The sequence below is a fragment of the Lotus japonicus genome, chromosome 5 (genome assembly GCF_012489685.1).
Source record: "Lotus japonicus ecotype B-129 chromosome 5, LjGifu_v1.2".
Lineage (NCBI taxonomy): Eukaryota > Viridiplantae > Streptophyta > Magnoliopsida > Fabales > Fabaceae > Lotus > Lotus japonicus.
The window spans coordinates 41,449,944-41,469,385 of NC_080045.1; the positions used below are offsets into that span (position 1 = coordinate 41,449,944).

Below are 19,442 nucleotides of genomic sequence, written 5' to 3' on the forward strand. Positions count from 1 at the left end.
GAGTCGTTCAAAACTTGAGCTCAACAATCAACATAATCAAAACTCAAATTCTGTCTCCCATCATCTCCCTGTTGCCGCATCATCATGGAACCAGCACCGCCACAAACCCAGTTCAGACTTCCCACTTCAAGTCTCTTCTCCGCGGTGCACCACCACCGCCGGCTTCGGGTTCCCCGCTTGTCTCTCCTCCACGTCTGCTCTGTCTTCGTCGTTTCTCCCTGTTTTCCGGTACGAGATTTGTTCTTTTTTTAATGAAGATTTGTTCTTAAAATTTTAGATTCTTTAATTAAAAACAGAATAATTCTATTTATAAAACTTAGTCTTTTCTTCTATCACATTGACATACCCTAAAATCTAAATTAAAATAAAATAATAAAATTCATTAATGGTTTGGATTTAAAATAAAATAAAAGCAACTCACCAATTTAAATATAAACTCTTTTCTACAAAATTATGACATATTATTATTGATATATGGTTACTAAATTAAAAAACACAACCAAATGTCAAAATATTTTCTTTATCATTAGAAGTGTAAAATGTTATTTTCAAATTCCGAAAGATCTCTAGCAAATTCATAATATCCTAAAAATACTTCTTTTAATTCCAGACTTCTTTACGTCTTTCAAAGTCAAATTTTAGCTTCTTGAACCATTTTGAAATCGAACTAGGACATCTTCAAGCTCATCAACATCAAACACGCCCTTCTTCAAGCTCCTCAAATTTTGACTTCTTCAAGCCTCTCAAGACCAAATTCTGGCTTTTTCGGGCCTCTCAAATTCAAGTTTAGGCTTTTTAAAGTCCTTTCAAATCAAGCTTCTTCAATCTTTTATAGTCAAGCTCGAGCTTCTGATGGCCTTTCATAATAAAGCTTCTTTAAGCTTTCTCTATTCCTTTCAACTCAAGTTTTCTCAAGCTTTCCTTCAAAACTTTCTTCCCTAAGCTCTTTATCAAAGATAAACCATGAAGACTGAACCCTGCATATATCATCAAAGAGCATGTTAAACGACCTGAGCTTCTCTTTCATTGACTTGACTACCCCACCTAATAACACTGATCCATTGTCAAGCATTAGAAACCCTAGTACATTGTTCCATGAGCATCTTTGATACAACACATGGTGTGTCTTACTTTTTGCATTGTGTTTACTGATTCAATCATCTCCAAAAGGGTTCCCTAATTCACTGTCTTTAATCATCTGAACTATTTACCTGACATTGTTCATCAAGAAAACATAGCACAGAGTTGGGTCCTTGTAGATCTTGGACTTGGCTTCCAAATTTCTCTTCAAAAGTTCCATAATCCAATCCATTTGCACTAACATGGAGCTGTTGGAGAGAAATTTGGAAATCAATTCCAAGATCTACATGGACCTAATTTATGCAATGTTTTCTAGATGAACAATGTCGGTTACATAGTTCAGAAGATCCAAGACAGCGAATTGCGAACACTTTTGGGAATGATTGAATCAAGAAACACAATGAAAAAGTAAGGCGTACCATGCGTTGAATCAAAGAATCTCATGGAAAAATTCACTAAGTTTCTAAAGTTTGACAATGGACCAGTGGCAACAGGTGGGGTAGCCAAGCCAATGACAGAGAAGCTCAGGTCGTTTAACATGCTATTTGAGGATATATGCATGGTCTAGTCTTCATGGTGTCTTTGATGAACTACTCAGTAAAGAAATAAGAATTTCCCTTGTGAAAATATTGAAGGAATACAATATGACATCTTCAATCTTCTCAAAATCAAACACGCCATTCTTCAAGCTCCTCAAATTTCGTCTTATTCAAGTCTCTCAAGATAAAATTCCGGCCTTTTCAAGCCTTTCAAATTCAAATTTCGGCTTCTTAGAGTTCTTTCAAACAAGCTTATTCAAGCTCTTACAGTCAAGTCTTTCATAATTAAGCTTCTTCAAGCTTTCTATAGTCCTTTCAAATCAAGATTTCTCAAGCTTTCTTTCAGAACTACGTTGCCTTGATGTCTCTCTAAAGAGAATACGTAGACCGGGAAGCGAATCCCGTCAGGCACAACAAATTTAAATCATATTTAAACCCTAAGAATTACGTGGCCTTGGAGACCCCATTACACATAACCGAATACGTAGGGGCAAGCCTCAAAGGCTTGTCTGGCCAAATCTATAAATAATCTCTTATCAGGTACAAAGAGAAAAAAGATAGATGTTAAACGACCTTGGCAGAGGTTGCACCCAAAGTCACGCCATGAGAAGTTCCCATACGCAAGCAACAAGATTTTCACAAGGGAAATTGTTTTTTCTTCTCCAAGCTGTTCATCAAAGACAACCCATGAAGACTGAACCCTGCATATATATCCTCAAAGAGCATGTTAAACGACCTGAGCTTCTCTTTCATTGACTTGGCTACCCCACCCGGTAGCACTGAGCCATTGTTAAGCGTTAGAAACCCTAGTACATTGTTCCATGAGCTTCTTTGATACAACACATGGTGTGTCTTACTTTTTCACTGTGTTTCTTGATCCAATCATCTCCAAAAGGGTTCCCTAATTCACTGTCTTTGGTCATCTGAACTATTTACCTGACATTGTTCATCAAGAAAACATAGCACAAAGTTTGGTCCTTGTAGATCTTTGTAACACCCCGATTTCGGTGGCGTCACTTTAGTAACCAAAATAAACTTAATGCGGAAAAACGTGAATATTTTTTTTTATAATAATAACTAAGACAAGACGGAATTAAATAAAACCCAACAATAACAAAATCAGAACTAAGATACAATATATAAACAGCCCCCGCTATAAGTAACAACCTCGTCACGAGTAACCTCCAGTGACGGAAAGAAAAGTGTAGCGCCCGAAGGCAAAATGTACAAACCAAATCTAAAGGTAAGTGTCCGCAACACTATCCCTCAAAACTGAGAATAAGCTGGCCCATCGGCCTGAAACAAGACCTCCTAAGTCCAACCAACTCTCTGTGATTCCCGTAAAGAAACCACACAAAAGCTATAGGTGGGAAACTACCCTGTCCCCAAAGAAAACAAATGATGTTCAGAGCTAAGACTCTACTCCTACACTAATCCCATCTCGAGGAGCTCACACCAGCACTAAAACCTACATGCTAGCATGATCGTCGCCCGAATCTGAATCCAGAACGACCTAGTCTATGTACACCATCCGTCCTCCTCTCGCTACCGCGATACGCTCCAGTTCCCGCATCTCAACCCTAGTTCCTCCCGAAGGATGAACCATCATGAATCAGCCCGCCAAAGACATCTGACAAAGGGCGTTTGTTCGCCAAAGCACACACAGAAGACGCGAGGGTCAACTCCAAAGAATTATGTAAATAATAGCATCAATAAATAGAAATAAGATAATAGCCACTTAGGCTTATAACTAGGGATAACATCCTAGGGTTGCATATTTCCACAAAGAATATAACGACTGTAAATCACAGTTAACATGCATCAAGTAGAACTAACAAGTATCAAACACACTCATCAACTATGTCAGTATGCATGTTGCATGAAATGATATGCAGGTTAACCCAGTCAACCAATATGCAATCCGGAACGGATGGACATCAACGGATCAGCCCTTCACCAGCCACGGTGGTGCCATTTCGGCCCGCGTGCCTCTTACACCACACAAAGGTAGTCAGATCAGCCGTAACCCGTAGGTCTGCCATTTCGGTCTGCTACAAGAGACGTTTACAAACGCTCTTTCACGGAAATCCGGGTCTTATGACCATTTTGGAATCCGACGAGGTCCAGAGTACGTCCTGTGTTAATACCCCATTAATGTTGCATGAATGCAGGATGATTAGTCAACCAACGTCTCCGATCTCACTCGACACGTCGCCACGTGTTCTAGGTAAATTAAAGTTTCTAAAAGCTTACCCTAAGGTAAAGTCGATTCTGCGACAAAATACAATAATCATAAAATGAGTGCAACCACTCACGATGACTCTTCGGGTCATCAATGCTCTCACGAAGTCTCACGCTTCAGTGAAGTTTCATGCTCTCACAAGGTCTCACGCCTCAGTGGAGTTCCATGCTTTCCACAAGGTCTCACGCCTCAGTGGAGTATCCCGCATTCACAAGGTCTCACGCCTCAGTGAAGCTTCATGCCGTTCACGAGGTCTCACGCCTCAGTGAAGGTCCATGCTTTCCACAAGGTCTCACGCCTCAGTGGAGTATCACGCATTCACAAGGTCTCACGCCTCAGTGAAGCTTCTCGGCTCATCCCTTGGATGGCTAACAAACTGCTCAACGAGCGAAAGAGTACCAACATACTCAGAACTTACCAAACTCCTCAACACTTGGATCCGACGACACTCCTCGTTTTTCCAAAACTATGACTTGACTTCCAATGCCTTCCTTCGAGGTTGTTATCATTACTTAAAGATTTTGAGGTTATTTAAGGTCTTATGAATTTTCTTTATAAAATAGATTCCATTTCGTCTTATCGCAAGTCTTATACATTTGCAGGATCTCCCAATCCCAAGTCGCTTCCAGAGGATGTCTCGATCCACTAAACAAAATTAAGGCCCGAACCTCGTTCGTCCTATCAAACTTTCACAAAACTCTCAAAATAAAATCGGCATGACCTGCCCGCTATTCTCACCATTCAGAATCTCAGATTCCAGTACAGAGCATATTTAAATCATCACAATCAACAACATGTCATATATCAATAAATCGCATCATAAACACTTAGCACTTAGCATATAAAGCATGCACCACACATCCTAGATTACCCACATAGCACATAGCATGTAAGACAATCTCAAAAACATTCAGTAGATGAATCATCTACATTGTCAGCCGAAGCCTCAGAAAACATTTTCCAATCACACACAATTCCAGTGCATAAACAGTAAACAATGTCGAAACATCGACCCTAAGCATTAACTAGAGATTCAGTGAGAAGCCCTCACCTGCAGATTCACCAGGATTATCTTCTAACTCTTCCTCACAAGCAAAGCGTTGCTCCTCAGGAAATTCCTCAAAAGTTCCTTTAAAGCAAAGTCACAGAAATACTATCAGAATCTATCGAGAACTAAGCTATCGATACTTACTAAGGTTACACGAAGTAATCTATACTCTAAGGTACGATAATCTAGCGCGAAAGACAAGTTTTCGGAAAAGGAAATTTTCCTCCTCCCCCTTAATAGGGCTCGGCCACTTTAGGTAATTATGGGGCTCGATTTTTCTTCGATCAAACTTGGTTCCTATGCTATCATTAGCCGTAACTAAGGGTATTCTGAACTCGGAAAAATTATCGGATCGAAAACTGTCGCAGGGGTATTTTGGTCATGATTTTTAACTTAGAAATTTCAAAATTGAAATCCCAAAAACCAAATTTTGCAGGGACGTTACTAACGACGTTTATGACAACTAATCCTACTAACACTAAGCTAAGGCGATAGTTTTTAGCCTAAAGGTTGAAGCTTTACCTCAAAAACTCCAAAAATGGGTATTTAAGGCTAAAATTGATTCCGGCGGAATTCCGGCGACATAACGGAAAATCTAATCCGGCAGAAGTGATCTTGGGCACATATAGAAGAGGTTTAGAATCAGAAATGAAAGATTCAGGATAGTTTTGCAAAAACCCATAAACTATCCACTCAGAAAACTCTACAGAAAAGCTATGGAAAAAGCGATCGGAGGTAAGGATTAGCGACTATACCTCGAAACCTTGAAGCAGCAACTGATTGATCGACGATCAAGCAAGGATTGAACAAAATCTTCTTCTCCTCCTCTCCTCTCAAACTCGCGGCCTTGGTGGGTAGAAAATGGTGGAGTTTTGTGATTTCTTCTCACTTGCTTGCTATATATAGACGATGGCAAATCGCGGGAAAATGAAAGTTTCGCGAATCTGATTTTTCCGGCGTCATTCTCCGTGAATTAATAGATATGTTTTGGCAAAAGAATTCCAAAACTATAAAGAGGTCTCCTTGTATTTTTGGCAACTAATGCATAGTCGGTATAAAACTATTTTACCCGATAAGTTGCTTTTTGCATCGAATGTCGGAATAGAAAACTTCCTTCGGAAGAAAGATTGAAATCATCAAGAGAAATGGGTGTACGCGTGTAGAATATTCATTTGAAGCTCTGAATAGATAAAGTCTTCATTGTCGAGAAATTCTAGGGTTTTGAAATACCAGGGATTCGGTTTCGGCAAACTTCCGATGATTGGAATCGGACGTTCGTAGATCCTAGAGTTTCGCCTCGAAACGATTGTGATATATGGAAAAAGAGAAGTTCTAACATTTCTCTGAAGATTTTTGGAATTAACTTCCGTCGTGCCTAAAAGTGAAAATTAGCTATATACTAGGGTTTCTGACCTAGGTTAAGCGTATAACGATCGTACTATAACTTTTATCGATCATGATGTAATCCTTTGACTTTTCCTGAACTTTCTCCTTCATAAATTTATTTCATTTGGTAAACTCTAGTTCAGGTTTCCTTTCACGATACATCAAGCCTAATCGTAAATGGAAATCTCTTCCACTTATTCTAAGCTTAAAAACTTGGGTCTTACAATCTTGGACTTGGCTTCCAAATTTCTCTTCAAAAGTTCCATAATACAATCCATTTGCACTAACATGGAACTGTTGGAGTGAAATTTGGAAATCAATTCCAAGATCTACAAGGACCCTGATTTATGCAATGTTTTCTTGATGAACAATATCAGTTACATAGTTAAGAAGATCCCAGACAGTGAATTACGAACCCTTTTTGCATGATTGAATCAAGAAACACAGTGAAAAAGTTAGGCGTACCATGCGTTGAATCAAAGAATCTCATGGAACAATTCACTAAGTTTCTAAAGTTTGACAATGGATCAGTGGCAATAGGTGGGGTAACCAAGCCAATGATAGAGAAGCTCAGGTCGTTTAACATGCTATTTGAGGATATATGCATGGTCCAGTCTTCATGGTGTCTTTGATGAACTACTCAGAAAAGAAATAAGAATTTCCCTTTTGAAAATATTGAAGGAATACAAGAGGACATCTTCAATCTTCTCAAAATCAAACACACCATTCTTCAAGCTCCTCAAATTTCGTCTTATTCAAGTCTCTCAAGATAAAATTCCGGCTTTTTCCAGCCTTTCAAATTCAAATTTCGGCTTCTTACAGTTATTTCAAATCAAGCTTATTCGAGTAGTTACATTCAAGCCTTTCATAATTAAGCTTCTTCAAGCTTTCTATAGTCTTTTCAAATCAAGATTGCTCAAGCTTTCTTTTAGAACTACGTTGCCTGGATGTCTCAAAGACAACCCATGAAAACTGAACCCTGCATATATATCCTCAAAGAGCATGTTAAATGACACGAGCTTCTCTTTCATTGACTTGGCTACCCCACATGGGAGCACTGAGCCATTGTTAAGCGTTAGAAACCCTAGTACATTGTTCCGTGAGCTTCTTTGATACAACACACGGTGTGTCTTACTTTTCACTGTGTTTCTTGATCCAATCATCTCCAAAAGGGTTCCCTAATTCACTGCCTTTGGTCATCTGAACTATTTACCTGACATTGTTCTTCAAGAAAACGTTGCATAAATCAGGGTCCTTGTAGATCTTGGAATTGATTTCCAAATTTCTCTCCAAAAGTTCCATAATCCAATCCATTTGCACTAACATGGAACTGTTGGAGTGAAATTCGGAAATCAATTCCAAGATCTACAAGGACCCTTATTTATGAAACGTTTTCTTGATGAACAATGTCACTTACATAGTTTAGAAGATCCCAGACAGCGAATTGCGAACCCTTTTTGCGATGATTGAATCAAGAAACACTGTGAAAAAGTAAGGCGTACCATGCGTTGAATCAAAGAATCTCATGGAACAATTCACTAAGTTTCTAAAGTTTGACAATGGATCATTGGCTACAGGTGGGGTATCCAAGCCAATGACAGAGAAGCTCAGGTAGTTTAACATGCTATTTGAGGATATATGCATGGTCCAGTCTTCATGATGTCTTTGATGAATTACTCAGAAAAGAAATAAGAATTTCCCTTGTGAAAATATTGAAGGAATACAATATGACATATTCAATCTTCTTAAAATCAAACACGCCATTCTTCAAGCTCCTCAAATTTCGTCTTATTCAAGTCTATGAAGATAAAATTTCGGCCTTTTCAAGCCTTTCAAATTAAAATTTGGGCTTCTTAGAGTTCTTTCAAATCAAGCTTATTCAAGCTTTCATAATTAAGCTTCTTCAAGCTTTCTATAGTCTTTTCAAATCAAGATTTCACAAGCTTTCTTTCAGAACTACCTTACCTTGATGTCTCTCTAAAGAGAATACGACCTTGGCAGAGGTTGCACCCAAAGTCACGCCATGAGAAGTTCCCATACGCAAGCAACAATATTTTCACAAGGGAAATTGTTTTTTCTTCTCCAAGTTGTTCATCAAAGACAACCCATGAAGACTGAACCCTGCATATATATCCTCAAAGAGCATGTTAAACGACCTGAGCTTCTCTTTCATTGACTTGGCTACCCCAGCCGGTAGCACTGAGCCATTGTTAAGCGTTAGAAACCCTAGTACATTGTTCCGTGAGCTTCTTTGATACAACACATGGTGTGTCTTACTTTTTCACTGTGTTTCTTGATCCAATCATCTCCAAAAGGGTTCCCTAATTCACTGTCTTTGGTCATCTGAACTATCTACCTGACATTGTTCATCAAGAAAACATAGCACAAAGTTTGGTCCTTGTAGATCTTGGACTTGGCTTCCAAATTTATCTTCAAAAGTTCCATAATCCAATCCATTTGCACTAACATGGAACTGTTGGAGTGAAATTTGGAAATCAATTCCAAGATCTACAAGGACCCTGATTTATGCAATGTTTTCTTGATGAACAATATCAGTTACATAGTTAAGAAGATCCCAGACAGTGAATTACGAACCCTTTTTGCGATGATTGAATCAAGAAACACAGTGAAAAAGTTAGGCGTACCATGCGTTGAATCAAAGAATCTCATGGAACAATTCACTAAGTTTCTAAAGTTTGACAATGGATCAGTGGCAACAGGTGGGGTAGCCAAGCCAATGATAGAGAAGCTCAGGTCGTTTAACATGCTATTTGAGGATATATGCATGGTCCAGTCTTCATGGTGTCTTTGATGAACTACTCAGAAAAGAAATAAGAATTTCCCTTGTGAAAATATTGAAGGAATACAAGAGGACATCTTCAATCTTCTCAAAATCAAACACGCCATTCTTCAAGCTCCTCAAAGTTCGTCTTATTCAAGTCTCTCAAGATAAAATTCCGGCTTTTTCTAGCCTTTCAATTTCAAATTTCGGCTTCTTAGAGTTATTTCAAATCAAGCTTATTCGAGTTGTTACAGTCAAGCCTTTCATAATTAAGCTTCTTCAAGCTTTCTATAGTCTTTTCAAATCAAGATTTCTCAAGCTTTCTTTCAGAACTACGTTGCCTGGATGTCTCTCTAAAGAGAATACGTAGGCCGGGAAGGGAATCCCGTCAGGCACCACAAATTTAAATCCTATTTAAACCGTAAGAATTACGTGGCCTTAGAGACCCCATTACACAAAGGGGAACACGTAGGCGCAAGCCTCAAAGGCTTGTCTGGCCAAATATGTAGATAATCTCTTATCAAGTACAAAGAGAAAAAAGATAGATGTTAAACGACCATGGCAAAGGTTGTACCCAAAGTCACACCATGAGAAGTTCCCATACGCAAGCAAAAAGATTTTCACAAGGGAAATTCTTTTTTGTTCTCCAAGTTGTTCATCAAAAACAACAGATGAAGATTGAACCCTGCATATATATCCTCAAAGAGCAGGTTAAACGACCTGAGGCTTCTATTTCATTGGCTTGGCTACACCACCTGGTGGCACCAATCCATTGTCAAGTGTCTGAAACCCCAATACATTGTTCCATGAGCTTCTTTGATACAACACATGGTGTGTCTTACTTTTTCATTGTGTTTCTTGATCCAATCATCTCCAAAAGGGTTCCCTAATTCACTGTCTTTGGTCTTTTGAACTATGTACCTGACATTGTTCATCAAGAAAACATAGCACAAAGCAGGGTCCTTGTAGATCTTGGACTTAGCTTCTAAATTTCTCTCCAGCAGTTCCATAATCCAACCCGTTTTCATTGACTTGGAGGAAGATGAAGGCACTCAATTATCAAGCCTAGGGTATTCCTTCAAGGGATGCCAAAATTTGACAAATCCCCGCTCTAGTGTCTATCGTGACCAACATGCGACACAAAGGTTGCTCATCATGTAAAGGGTAATAAGGTGAAGCCATCCGTAGGGAACCTCCACCTTCTTCGGATCCTAGCGAATCATATTCTCCAACTCCATGAAGATCCCCCTAATTGCGTCCCTCATTCTCTTCCAAATCCTGATCTTTTTGATCTTGAGCTACAAAGCTGTACTAATTACAAAACAGAGACTCTAACTCAGGGATCAGGTCACGCTAGTCTAGAACATGTCGACGACTCTAACCAGCCGATCTAGTAAGTGGGTTCTTATGGCGACATCATCGGTGAAGTTTAATAGCTGGATGGCGAGAACTGAAGAAGGAAATCAAGAGATTTCGACAAACCGAGGACGACATAATCCAACTGCTGCCAATGTTGTCCCCATAAAATCCCACTCACCAGAGTGGTTTTTTAGACTCATCGACGTGTTCGAGACTATGCGTCACCTGATCTCCAAGTTTAAGTCTATGTTTTTTTATCGGTATATTGTGTCGCTCAAGAACGAAGCTATCATGATTTAGAAGAGATTCAGGGAAGCAATTAGGGGGATTTTCATGGATTTGGAGAATCAGATCCGTCGGGATCCAACGAAGGCGAAGGTTCCCGGCGGTGGGCTTCACCCGATTAGCCTATACGTGATGAACTACTTTTGTGCCGCATGCAAACCACGGAAGATACTAGAGCAGGTATTTGTAGAATATGGGCGTCCCTCGAAGCAATACCCCTAGACTTAATGGCAGAGTGCCTCCATCTTCCTCCATGTCAGTGAAAATGGATTGGATTATGGAACAGTTAGAGAGCAATTTGGAAGCCAACTCCAAGATCTACAAGGACACTGTTTTATGTTATGTTTTCTTGATGAAGAATGTCAAGTACATAGTTTAGAAGACCAAAGACAGTGAATTGGGAACCCTTTTGGGGATCATTGAATCAAGAAACACAATGTAAAAGTAACCGTGTGTTGAATCAAAGAAGCTCATAATACAATGCACTGGGTTTCTAAAGCTTGACAATGGATTAGTGGCACCATGTGGGGTAGCCAAGTCAATGACAGAGAAGCTCGGGTCATTTAACATGCTATTTGAGGATATATGCAGGGTCCAGTCTTCATGGTTTGTCTTTGATGAACAGCTCGGAAAAGAAATAAGCATTCCCATATGCAAAAAATAATATTTTCATAAGGGAAATTCTTATTTCTTCTTCGAGCTGTCCATCAAAGACAAACCATGAAGACTGAACCCTACATATATCCTCAAAGAGCATGTTAAACGACCTGAGCTTCTCTTTCATTGACTTGGCTACCCGACCTGGTGCCACTGACCTATTGTCAAGCTTTTGAAACCCCAACATATTGTTCAATGAGCTTCTTTATACAACACAGGGCGTGCCTTACTTTTGCAATGAGTTTCTGATACAATCATCCCCAAAACGGTTCCCAATTCACTGTCTTTTGTTTTCTGAACTGTGTACCTGACATTGTTTATCAAGAAAACATAGCATAAAGCAGGGCCCTTTTAGATCTTGGACTTGACTTCCATATTTCTCTCCAACAGTTCCATAATGCAATCCATTTGTACTGACATGGAGGAAGATCAAAGGCTCTTTGTCAGTATGCCTAAAGTATCCTTCAAGGGCTGCATATATTCCACAAAAGCCTGCTCTAGTGTCTGATGTGACAGGCATGCGACATAGAGGTAGTTTATCACGTAACAACTAATCATCGGGTGAAGTCCGCCGCCGAGAACCTATGCCTTCGCCAGATCCTAGTGGATCAAATTCTCCAACTACGTGAAACCCCCTAGTTGCTTCCCCCAATATCTTCCAAACCGTGATCTCTTCGTTCTTGAGAGACACAGTGTACTGATCACAGAACAAAGACTCCAACTTGGCTATCAGATCACGCATAGTCTTGAACACGTCGAGGACTCTAAACAGCTTCTTTGGTGAGCGGGTTTTGATGGCGACATCTTTGGTGAAGTTCAGTAGTTGGATTCAAGACTTGGGAAGCAAGCTTGTGGGCCATGTGGCTCGACTGTTGACCAGCCAAGTGTTCATAGTAGGTGGTGTGATGTGGTTGAGTTAGGATTAAATAACTTGGATTAATCCTAAACCACTTAAGCTTATGTGTTTATGTGGCTTTTTGGTGAAGTGTTGTGTATGGATGAGATTAGGAGGTGTAGCCAGACCTTGATCAATGGAAGGAGAGAAAGAGAGGGTTGCATGAGTTAGTGGGAGAAGAGGAGAGGAATATGTTCATTTGCCTGTTGCTTGGAGAATGAAGAGAACTTGGTAGAGTTGATGAGGAAAAAAAATGAAGAAAATGAAGATGGTGATCAAGTGAATGAGAGGGAGAGATCTTCGTGAAGAGAAGGAGAGGAACATATCTAGGCTAATTTTTTGGTGCTGGAGAAGAGAGAATTTGAGAGCGAAAATAGAAGAAAGTGGAGAAAAACCTAGTCCCCCCACCACCAGACAAAGCCACCATCATTTCTCCTTCTCCTTACTTGAGACCCTTTTCCCAGAGGTGATACCTCTCATGAGCTGTGTTGTTGAGGTTTTTGTTTGAGATTTTTTTTTGATTTTGGAACTAAAGCTTCATGGTGCTCTTGCCTTTGATTCTATGGTTTGGCTTTTGGAAAAAATGTTGTTGTCCAACATCGATGAATTTGAGATGTGCCAACTAGTCCTATTACCATTAGAAAAGTATTTTCTAGTGTATTGATCTATTCTTTGATGGGTCTGTTTTGGAAGAAACTTGAGTTTTAGTTATGAAAAATTTGAGATCTTGATCTTTTGCCTTGAACCCTTCTTTAATGTTATTGTGGTTGATTTGAGCTCTTCAAAAAATTGTTTTGTTGTTTATGGTTTTGAAACTTAGAAGATGATAATTTAAGCCTAGAGCTTTCTTTGAGGTTTTGTTGATCTTTTCTCCTTGGAAAAACCTTAGAAATGCTTGTGTAAAAATTAGTTTTGTAAGAAAACTTCGGCTTGATGGAGACCTTGGAGAGGCCGACAGCTTGAGGTTGTTTTTAAGACATGGAAATCTCTTTTAAAGAGCTTGATTTCATGCATGAGAATTAGGATTAAGAATGGAAATATTTTGGTTCTTGAATTGCTAAGAAAAAGATTTTGTTTTGAGAGTTTTCTCACACTTGTGAAACTGTTTGAAGGTGTAGCTTGTATTCTTCATGGCATAGCTCTTTGTTTTATAATCCAAAATTGTCTAAAACTGATTTCAAATTAAATTTGACTCAAACCCTTACCTTGTGTGTGAAATTTGTGATGTTTAGAGATCTGGTCTAATCTAAGTAGTGGCTTGAAGTTGAACTTTGTCTCTAGTCAGGTACACCCTGGCAATATGTGTTGGAGAGAGAATAACTTTCATTTTATAAGTACAAATTGGGTGAAACCAAGTTTTATGAAAGCTAACTCATAGAGCCTCAACTGGTAAAATGTTCAGAATTTTTGGATGTGTGGTTCAGCACTAACTTTTCCTACAATGCCCTTGATTCTGCTGCTTTCACTCTTTGACAACCCTAGTGTTTAATTTTTAAATCAACCCTAGTGTCACCATCCATGTAAAGCTTCGATTTGGTCGGATCTCGAGTGTTGCGGGTGCGGGTTAATCCGGTCACTTAATTGGTAACCAATGATACAAAAAAAAGTGAGGAGGAAGAAAAATTTCATAAAACAAATGTTTTTTCTTACAAAATAAAATAAAGAAGTGGTGTCATTAATCCAAAAAAATCTCACAAAACAAGAAAAAAATCAAAAAATGAATAAAAGGAAGTACCAGATCTAGAGATGACATGACTCAAGAGCATGCAATAGAGCACATATTTGGCGCTAGGATTCTGGTAGCCCTGTTCCATGATGATTTGGGTGAATCAGTGGTGATGAAGCATGGGTTCTTCGAATCGGTGGCGGTGGAGCATGATTACCAATGTTTGATGTGAAATGAGGCATACAATTACCAACTTCATGATGATTCTCGGTGGATCGATTTTAGTGGACCAAGGGTTCTTCGAATTAGTGGTGGAAGGGGAATAGAGCAAGGGATGGTGGTAGTGGAGCATGAATTCCGAAAATGATGTCTTTTCCATGATGTTTGGTGACGGTGGAAAAAGGGTTGAGGTGGATGGAGGGTTTGCAAGGGCTGGGAAGCGGATAAGAGACATCGACTAGTGGTGGTGGTGGTGGTTCTAGGGTTTGAGTGAGAGGAGAGGGAGAAAAGATGTGGCTCTAGGGTTTGAGTGATTAGAGAGGGAGTGAAGAGTCAGTCATTGAGAGAATAGAGTTTTTTTTATAGGCAAATGTTAGTAGTTAGTAAATTAATCCTCCTCAGGGTTCGAACCTTGGACCCTTCACCCTTCATCCCATCCAACCCTTATGTCCCAAACTCTTACCACTTGAGCTATCCTTCAGGGACTCGAGAGAATAGAGAGGGAGAGGTTAGCGTTGATGTCCCTGAAGAAAGGTTGTTAATAAGCTAAGTGATCAATGGCCTCTTTCTCTTTCTACTACTAGGCCTTTTTTTCTATAGCTATTTTGGTTAGTTTGATCGGTTTATAGCCAAACCAAACCACATAAAACCGACTTCCGTCATCTGCAAAACCAGTCACTGATCCCGCCGGTAGTGCAAAAAAAACGCGATTTAGTCGGCTTCGGGCCGAGCGGGTGTTTTTGGACATGCCTAGTAGCAAAAGAGAACAAAAGCATAAAGGATGGGGGCTCAGGAACCTCAACCTTCTTTGCATAACAAAATTACAAAGTTACAAACTTATTGGTTAGCAGGTGGATGACTTTTAAATTGATCCACCATATACCCAACAGGTGTCGGCCGTAGTGGTAAAAATTAACTGTTTGAACCTCAATTGTGATTCCTATAAGTTGCACTCTTGGAGAGACCTTTGACTTTTTCCACACCCATATCACAATTATGAGTGGAATCTAACACCCAAAAAAAAAAGAGAAATGCTGAAAGTTGCGAAGTGAAAGTTACTATACAGTGTTATTGTGTCTGCCATGTTTTTCCGTAATACACTTAATTTATGCTTTATTACACTGCTTCTTACGTTTTGGTTTCGTACTAACATAACATTCCTGAAAAAAAAAATTTAATCCACCATATAACAATACAAAATGAGAATGATTTTAAAAACTATGCAAAACCAGAAAGAATCAAAAAAATATTTAAGAATCTCTACATCCGTGACCCAATTTAATCGACAAGCACAAACTAATAAAAACAAATTTTAAATATTTGCGTCTACTTTCTCTTTTTTATCTTATTTTCACTTTTTCTCTTATACTTTGCACTCCTTTCTTTTACTCATGTCTCTCTCAAGATGGAGATGAGTTTGGATTGTAAATGATTTTTTTCCAATAAAAACCAAATCAATCTGTCAATGAGCTTATTTTACTAGTTTTTATGGCCTATTTATTGTTCCAAAAGAAGCTACTCAATCAAATTTGATAATATATCACACACATCGAGAGAGCAGCTTCATTTGAGAATCAATAAAAAATGCGGAATCAATGTTGAAATTAATACAGAATCTCTTCACTTTATAGTCCAAAAATAAAGAACTTGTAACCATTTCAAAGCCCTGGAATAGATTCAAGATTGTACTGCTCTGAAGAAGATTCAGAGTCCCTTCTGGGTAATTTTGGCTTCGTTGTTCCATCAAGAGCTTGTAAGTACGAAGCGGTCGGATTAGACGGTGGACTTGGATTGCTAATTCTGCTCGCAAGGAAGCGCCGGATGAGGCTCCTAAGAAATGGGGCCATGGTTTCTGGTTCATATTCCAAGTAATACATGATCCCTCCCATGCAGAGAGAAAACAAGAAGACCTATACCAGTAGAAAGCATAAAATGTGTTAATTTCTACATTTGACTCATAAGGCTACTAGTCAATCTCCTTAAAGGATATCTTAATTCCTCAAGAAAAAATGAAAACTTGCATCACACTCACAAGGGTGGTTAGCTATGACAAAACAAATGAGTGGTGAAAGCAAGCATAAGTAAACCTATATAGACACACAAACACTCCCACTAATGACATAGTTGGAGTATTATAAGAGGATATTGGAACTAAAAGAAACATCTAAAGAACCCTAAACAAAAAACTGAATTTCATTTCATAACTAGCAAGACTGTAACTAGAATTTTGGAAATAAATTTTGGGTGGGTGCTAAAGGATCAGACAAGTGTTTAGCATGATGGCATACCTCAGCATTTTTTACAATCGGAAGCAGGTGCCTGTTCACCAAGATATACCATAATGAATCTACGGCCCGGGGAAGAACATATAAAGCTAGCTCACTACGCCTTGCTTTTTTCTCCAATAACACTGAAAGGGCAGATATTCCACCTGCTATCCAATATACAAACTTGTGATCTCTTGAAGCAAGTTTTCTATGTAAACATATGACTCCCTGCAAAACCAGAAACACATTCGGAACGTTAACAATATTTATATAGTAGAAATGTAAATGATAACAATAAGAACAACATACACCTGAAAGATCCCAACAAAAGCAGACAAAAAGGCTGTCGACCGAACAGATCCTTTGATGGCAAACCAGAGTGTACGGAAAGGAGCATCAGTAAACTGAAAAGACAATCCTCCTCATCAGAAAAAGAAAAAAAGAGATGTCTACAAATAACAATGTCAATGACAGATGTTAAGACTATTCTTGCTGTGATCTATGCAAGTATTCCATTTGCAGATATACAAGTAAAAATAGTCTAGTAAGAGAATACCTTCTGTTGGCGCAGAACAACAAATGGCACAAAGGTCAAAGAGAAGTAAAGTGGGAAGGTTTTCTTAAACGTTGCTGATGTTGCATTTACTTCGTGTGCCAAACATGACTTTGTTCCTGGATGAATGATGGAACAAGGAATGATGGAGGGAAACTCTTCCAACTTTACATACTCAGATCTTCCTCTGTGAGATAAGTAAGTATGCAATGAAGCAACATCAACTGGATGACCTCTACAGCTATCCCTTACAGCCTTGTATACGGGCGCTGCAACTGGCCCAGTCTTTTGAATGAAGTCTTGATAGGATTTGGGCAAACTCTCAGGACGCATTACAAAGGCATACATAACCTGAAATAATTTTTTTATTTATAAAATGATTCAGAGTAATTCCATGAAACATGGCATAGCTGAGATGCTATAAACAAAAATTCAAGATTCACATGAAACCATAACCACAAACACTTATTTAAAAATTCAAGGAACCAATAAAGTATATCATTATCACTAGAAATAATCAAGTTAAGGATATTAACCACTAGACCCAAAGTAGTTTTTATACTTGCATTTCGCATTGAGAGAATATGAACATTAACCATAATGTAAGAGCTAGTAAGAGACTCATTCATCAAAGCTCAGTACAAGGTTTTGATGAAAACAAACTCCATTCCAGGAAGGAAAAAACAAAACCAGATCTGTCTAACAAGGGTTGGGCATCTCATGCAGTTTATTTATACTGCACAAGCTGGTAAATCCCACTCAATTCATTCCTTCTCTTCTGTCCCTCTATACCTCTTTTCTATAACAACCAAACCCCATCTCACTGGATGGAGTACCCAGGGTTTTTTTTTTTTTTTAAGTTTGCAATAAAATCATTAAGAGAAAGTTCTTTTTTAATGTTTTCCTTCAGAGTTTCTTCAGTCTTCCACTACCTTGTTAAGAAGACTATCTACAATTTCATTCATTGTTTACACAGTAGCCCCAGATAGTTTTGTTCTCGCATGACCAATACGTTTTAAGTTTCTGCGTCTCCTTAATAGGTGCTACTCCAACTTTTCCCAAAATAGATTCATACATAATCTTGTCTCTTCTTCTAGGCCAATCACTCACCTCCTGTGTTGTTAATGGTGGAGAGCCAAAAACCCGCCATATTTGACAAATAACGATGGCAGATGGCAGACTACTGTTGGATATTGGCCAGGGGGGAGAGCCAATAACCCGCCATGGCGAATATTTGATATTTGATAAAAATGGTAGCCTCAATATTCTAATCTCTGATGACTCCCCCCCCCCCCAATGCGCCTCCTTCATGCACTTCACCACTCTACACGCACTACCCGTTTTGATCATCACATCTCTCACTAGGTCAAGTTCCAGGATTAGCTTTTCATTTGCACTCCAATGTGCATCAAGAAGTCATAAAAGCTCATGTGTGATAAGCCTTAGCATTTGACAAGTCCCCCACAATGGAAAAAGGATCTTGTGAATTGTCATAGCCATAAATCTTACTAAAAAAGCACACCACAAACACTGACAGATCTCCCTCAATCATTTACAATATGGTTTACAAACAAAACAGGAAGAAAAAAAAAAGGAACCATTTGCGTATTTTCCTATCTTTACCCTCTAGTATTGTGGAGTTGAAGTCCATCAAAAGCCTATTTGTTAAGTCTAAGTATATCTTCATTACACAGCCCTTCTGTAAATTTAGCCAACTTAAAACAAGTCGCACACCTTAACTTGCACTGTCAACCATGCAATACCATAAAGCTACGGTCACTGTCGTGGGAGACCTGATCACCCAAAATCCACTACTTTATTCTCTGAATCAATATTTCTTTCTTCTATTGCATAAAATCTCTAAAACTCCCTTGTTTCAACTTTTTGTCAATTAAAGTATCTTAAAACTATGCTTATTGCATACTGCATGTTGCCACTGCCAGAACTTAACACTCAGATACTAGATCTATGATGTTTAGCAGCCTTTGCAATTTTATTCCTCTGCCTAATTATGTTCCATCCCACAGGCACTATAAATTAAACCCCTCATTACTAAGAACCTTCTTTCCTCCATGAGCTCCCTTAATTCAAACATAAGATGTTTATCATGGCTCTGATATTCTGCCCTGCTATGAACATTACCTTGAGCATACCGAATATAATAAATATTCCTGCATGGCTTGTCCAGGACAGTGATAAGAAAAATGCTAGATCGTATGAATGCATTTTCATGAAAATACTAACTAAAAGAGAAAAGTAACAAAAAACAAATTCCATTTTGTCAGTTACCTAATTACTTTTCAAACTTCATTCATGTCTTTCCTTCACAACTACGATTGTCTATAAGGCATTCATAATAATTCTCATGACAAAGCTTTCTTACCAAATAGCATTGCTGCTATTCATAAAAATACTTTCCACAAGTTTTATGGATGGTGATGGACACTGATCAATGATCAGACCC

At 38.8% G+C, this 19,442-nt stretch overlaps 1 protein-coding gene across 1 annotated transcript; it reads right to left on the minus strand.

Annotated features, from left to right (window-relative positions):
• Window positions 1–15,574: 15,574 nt before the first annotated feature.
• LOC130721108 (uncharacterized) lies at window positions 15,575–17,345 on the minus strand. Its single transcript, XM_057571843.1, has 4 exons — window positions 16,982–17,345; window positions 16,737–16,829; window positions 16,447–16,653; window positions 15,575–16,068 (listed from the first exon to the last, which is right to left on the minus strand). Exons 1-4 carry the CDS (start codon window positions 17,324–17,326, stop codon window positions 15,817–15,819), a joined length of 897 nt encoding a protein of 298 aa, XP_057427826.1. The 5' UTR covers window positions 17,327–17,345; the 3' UTR covers window positions 15,575–15,816.
• Window positions 17,346–19,442: the final 2,097 nt, after the last annotated feature.